At 51.8% G+C, this 5,031-nt stretch overlaps 1 protein-coding gene across 11 annotated transcripts in view; it reads left to right on the plus strand.

Annotated features, from left to right (window-relative positions):
- Nucleotides 1–5,031, plus strand: part of PAX6 (paired box 6) — a 41,170-nt gene that overhangs the window by 1,870 nt on the left and 34,269 nt on the right. For all 11 annotated transcript variants that reach the window (XM_015566418.1, XM_006753925.2, XM_015566431.1 and 8 more), the window contains 2 exons: nucleotides 3,399–3,475; nucleotides 3,817–3,877. In XM_015566418.1, coding sequence (XP_015421904.1) covers nucleotides 3,868–3,877 — 10 coding nt within the window. In that variant the 5' untranslated portion in view covers nucleotides 3,399–3,475; nucleotides 3,817–3,867. The remainder of the gene's footprint in view (nucleotides 1–3,398; nucleotides 3,476–3,816; nucleotides 3,878–5,031) is intronic.

A 5,031-nucleotide genomic window follows, 5' to 3' on the forward strand; every position in this document is an offset into this window, starting at 1 on the left:
TCCGCCTTTGTGCGGTGTTCGGCCCGGGCACACAAGTCCGCTGGCACTCAAGCGCCGAGGGGCACCGCGCCCGCCGTCCGCTGGAGCAGAGTCAATCGGCAAGGCAACGGCACACTGGATGCGGAGAGAAAGGGAGTGTGAGCTGAGCGGGAGCCGGGAAGGAAGCCACCAGGCCAGAGCGGCCGAACGCGCGCTCCGAGGGAGCTCTGAGCCGAGCCCAGGATTGTCAGCTTCCTTCAAGCCCTCAGGCTCTCGCCCTCAACTTGAGCGCAGAGCTCGGAACTTGAAAACTCTCTACTCCCCACGCTTCCCCCAACCTTCGCCCTCGCCCTGCGAAAGCTGGGGTCTTCCTTGTCCTCCAGCCCCCAGCGCTCGGTGGGTATTTTTCCTTGTCTTCCTCTGACAATGCTGCGCTCGCTCGGTGTTGCCATTCCAACAAGTTTCGAGGTGGAAAAGTGGATTGGATTGCTTTTTAAAAAAACATCTAAATTCCCTGATTTTTTTTCTTTATGAGGCTTTAAAAAAATCAGTATGAAAGCACTGGCTTTCCCCTTCGTCTGATCACATCCTCTCCCAGCCAATTAGTCTGAGTAATTTGAGAGCTTTTCGATTGATTCTAAAACCCCAGGAGGAAAAGTGTCTTTTCAAAGTTCATGAAGTTGTTGCCTCTTTCCGTGTGCAGATTTACTCCGTCTCTGTGTCCCATGATAGGCCCGAATTTTAGCAAGTGTAATTGGGGAAAATGGAGTTGAATTTCAAGTGGAAATGCTTTCTCCTCTTCTCTCTCTCTCTCTCTCTCTCTCTCTCTCTCTCTCTCTCTCTCTCTCGTCTTTTTTTTGAGTGCTAAAACCTGGCCTTTCAGTCTCGAGTGATTTCTAGAAAGTTTAAAAACAACGTGAATGTGGAATCTTTTTCTCTCATACTCTGCACAGCTTCTTAAGCCATTTTGGATGTTTAACTCGAACTTGGGAAGGTCGAGGAGGGGCGGGAGCAAAAAATGAAATAAAAAGCAAAGAACTTAAAAGCTTGGTGAGTTTACCAAGGAGAAATAATAGTTGTTGCCATTGACATTACATTTTTTATAGCCAGTGACCTTTGCAAACGTCTGAAGGCGATTTGATTAGTTATCTTATTTGGCCCTAGAGAGTAAAACTTTGTCATTTTAATTGCTAATTACTTTTTGGCTGGGGGCCGGGAGGGACAAAAGTGAGCTCTCCCCTTCACCCCAGCTAAGGAATTTGGGGTTGGATTTTAGAATTAAGTAATTTAAAACATCAGTATTTGAAAGCGGAGGCTTGTGTCAGGGAGGCAGTGGCCCAGTGGCCTAGTGGACCAAGGCCCTGGCGACTTCCAAATCTCTGGAAACTCCTTGATTCCTGGTGCAGGTCTCTGACCTGTCGAGGGCTTTAGGGAGCCCAAGGCTGAGATTGGAGGGAGGGGGCTGTGTCTGTGGCTTGGGGTTCTCATTTCTCCGGGCGGCGTGTTTGCTTCCGGGTGTCCGTGTGCCCTGCCTCTCGGATTGCTTTTGCACTTTAGCGATTACTTAAGCAATTAGATAGATTCTAAGCTGAGAGGGGGTGGGAATGGAGTAGAACCGGAATTTGAAATGCTTTCCCAGATGCTTCGAAAATTAATTGGTTAGGCCTCTCTGTAATCAGCTACTGAATTCTTTAAAAATAGCATCAAGAATGTACCTGCTGGGATGGAGGCATTCACTGGTGGTTGAGTACAGAGTGGTACGGAGAGGAGTTAGGAAGTTTTCCCCCTTCAGGAGTATTGCGCTACTCCTCTCCTGCCTGCTACCTTTGCCTTTTCAGAGTCCCACTTTGAGGGTGTGGGGGGGGGCGGGGGGAGGGGAGAAGACACACATTCTGATCCAAGTTGGGGTTTCTGCCTGGTGGGGGCATGACCGTGGTCAAGGGGACTGAGAGGCGGGAGGCCTTGAGAGCCAGTGCAGCTAGGCATAACTAGGTAGCCCTCTGCCATCTCCAGTATTTACCAGGCCAAATTTGGAAGCTGGGAAGAAGTGTTCCACTTAAGTTTATTTTTTATGGATTTAAGCTGCCTCCCAGCTAGGTAATAAATTAGACCATGAATAGCTTTGGAGGGGGAAAATGTGCTTCTTGGAATTCCTTGCTTGAAGGCAAGCAAAATTAATAATCACCATAGGCAAAAGAGGAAAAAGAAAGAGTATTTTAGGTGTTTTTTTTTAAACAGGGAGAAATGATGCTGTGACTATTTAATTATTTTACTTCTTTTTCTGCCCAAACCTTTTGAATGGACTCTTTATTGTAATTCTCTCTTCCCAATTGAGCACCCTACGGTGCCGTTGTATCTTTTTACGGCCCCTAACAACTCACACCAGTAACACAATTACCTCCAGATATTTATAACAAGAAATTACTTTTCTATTTTCTCTCCCCTCCCCCAAAACCTTCTTAGGGGAAGGTATGGAGGGGTGGTGGAGGAAGAATCTTGGGGAGACAGCACTAGATCAGGATTGACAATGCAAGAGGTGTCCCTCTGTTCCCTTTGTGAGTTGGCGGGTTGTTGGTACATGTGGTTGGAAGCTGTGTTGCTGGTCAGGGAGAGTCCGTTTTGCTCTTTGAGTTTGGGGAGAGCTGGAGAATAGGAGCCATTGTTCACTGTCTGTAGGCTTTGTCCACCACGCTCACCCCCTCCTGTTCCTACTTTTTAAAGCCGTGAGGCGAGGTAGACAGCGTGTGTCACAGTACAGTAAAAGGGGGGACGATCTAAACACCGAAAGAAAAGTTAACCACAATAAGTGAGGTTTGGGGGGAAAAAGTTGGGCTCACCGCATTCAAAGTCCAAGAAAGGCTGGGAGATGGGTGGAGTAAGGGCCTGACTGGGAAGCTTTGAAGGGGAGAGTAAAGGATAAAGTGGTAACCAGAGAGTTGGGTTCTGGGGGCCTTAGGAGGCTGGGGTGGTAAAATTCCTCAAGGAGAGTATGGCTCTGCAGCCCTCCTGACCAGCCCCAGCCTGCACTCTCAGGCACTCTGAAGTTCTGAGGTCCTCTTCACCTCACCTCTAAACTTCGCGTACACCCCCCTACCCCCTATCCCAAAGTTTCTCTTGTTCTTTCCCTTTCCTTTCCCTGGCTCTTGATATTTTTGCAAAATGGGGCCTGACTTGTCAGATTCTCCAGTTCTCCCAAGCCAGGCCAGAGCAGTGACTTCTAAAAGATGGAGACGTCTGCGGGAGAGGCCGCTGAAAACGTGGGTGCAGCGTTGAGATTTAGGGTTTTATGGCAGTTGGAGCCCTACATGAGTATTTTTGTTTTTTTGTTTTGTTTTCTGAGAGTATGGCTCCGAGAGCCATGGGCCTTTGCTTTTGAGCCACAATTTGACATACCTTTCTCTCCTTCTGTTTTATCTTAGGGGGAAGACCTTAACTAGGGGTGCGCAGATGTGTGAGACCTTTTATTGTAAGAGTGGACAGACATCCCAGATTTCAGGCAAGTTCTGCTGTGGCTTGAAAGCTGCTTTGGGATCCCAAACCCTAAAGATTCAGAATGCTTCTTCAGTGTTGTTCAGATGGAAGAAAAAATTCAAAATAGGGTCATCCTTTCTTCTGATTAAAGGGTTTAGTACTTAGAGATTTGGACGATACAGATTGGGAATACTGGATTTTTTTCATGCCTGGAAGGTAGAGCTGGATGGCCTCAGATAGCTCTAAGCAATTGGGTGGATTATTCCCTAAAGAACGTGGGCAGTCTCCTGTCCTGGCTCCAGGTCATCCTCTATCCAGAGGTAGGCCTACCCGGCCCAGGATTAATGCCTGTGTTCTTGCTAACAGAATCCCATATTCGAGCCCCGTGGGATCCCGCGCCCCACAGCCAGCGCCAGCATGCAGAACAGTAAGTGCCTCTAGTCTTTCTCATGTGGGGCTGGGGATTCGAAGACCAGTGGGTCAGGGGAGGGTGTCAGCTCTGACCAGGCCACCATGGTAGCAAGGAAAAACCCCAGGAACCTCAGGCAACTGTGCCCCCCTCTGCGCCTGGCAACCTGAGAGGGGAGGGCGTTTGCTCTGCTGTCCTAGCTCCTGGAAAAACTGGAGCTGGGCGCTTCAGAACAGCCCGCTCGAATTTGTGAAGTTGAGGTAGAGAAACCCCATCCCCCCAAATCCTGTAACTCACACCTCCTTCCCCTCCCCTGCCCGGGCTCTGACCCCAGAGAGAGGGGCTGGGCTGAGCAGAGAGGGGCGGAGGCTTCTCCTGGTTGCTTGAGGAGAAGGAGGCCCCTTTCGGCTTAGCCAAGACAGAGGTCTCCTCCATCAGGGCGGGGTGTGGGGGCTCCCCTCCCCCAGTCGCTCCCAGGGCAGCTCCTTCCCTCTCCACCCCGCTGGGGGGCCTAGAGGGCTAGACACCCAGTCCTGCGGGTGAGGTGGAGGGGGTAAACTCCACCAGTGGGGCTGTGACCGGGCTCTGGGGTCTGGGAAAAGAGTCGGGCTCCAGCCCAGGAGTTGGAGAAGCCCTGCTGCAGCTGTGTGGGTGCTGGTTGTTTGGAGCCCATAGTGCCCCTGATTCCTGGCTCTTGAGTTTCCCATGCTCCCTCTGCCCAGGCCCCCAGATCCCAGTCCACCTTCCTGCTCAGTCCAAGCGTGTTGGTACGTGGCAGGGCTGGTCTGGAGTCCCGACCTGGGAGCCTGGAGGCCCAGTGAAGTCTAGGTCCGGGTTGAGGTGCGGAGTTTGGACGCGGTTCTTTAGGGCCCGGCTGTAGGAGTGCAGACAGGCCCACGTCTTCTAGCAACCTTCCCTGGCCCAACTGCAGACCAGACGTAGGAGGGGCCCTAGAGCCAGATGCCCCTGTCCTGGGAGCGCTAGCTGCCTCTCGGTGTCTCCTCCGCGGCCAGTGGGCGGAAGCTCGGGAGAGGACGCAAAGGTGGCGAGCTTTAAAGGGGGTTCCGTTGTGCAGAACCTGGCAGGCCCCGGGGCTGGCCCAGGAGGCACCCTCCTTGGCCAGGCGAAGGCTTCTGCCCACCCCTCCGGGCAGCTGGGTTCTCCTCCCGCAG

Source organism: Myotis davidii, unplaced genomic scaffold, assembly GCF_000327345.1.
Source record: "Myotis davidii unplaced genomic scaffold, ASM32734v1 scaffold330, whole genome shotgun sequence".
Taxonomy (NCBI): Eukaryota; Metazoa; Chordata; class Mammalia; order Chiroptera; family Vespertilionidae; genus Myotis; species Myotis davidii.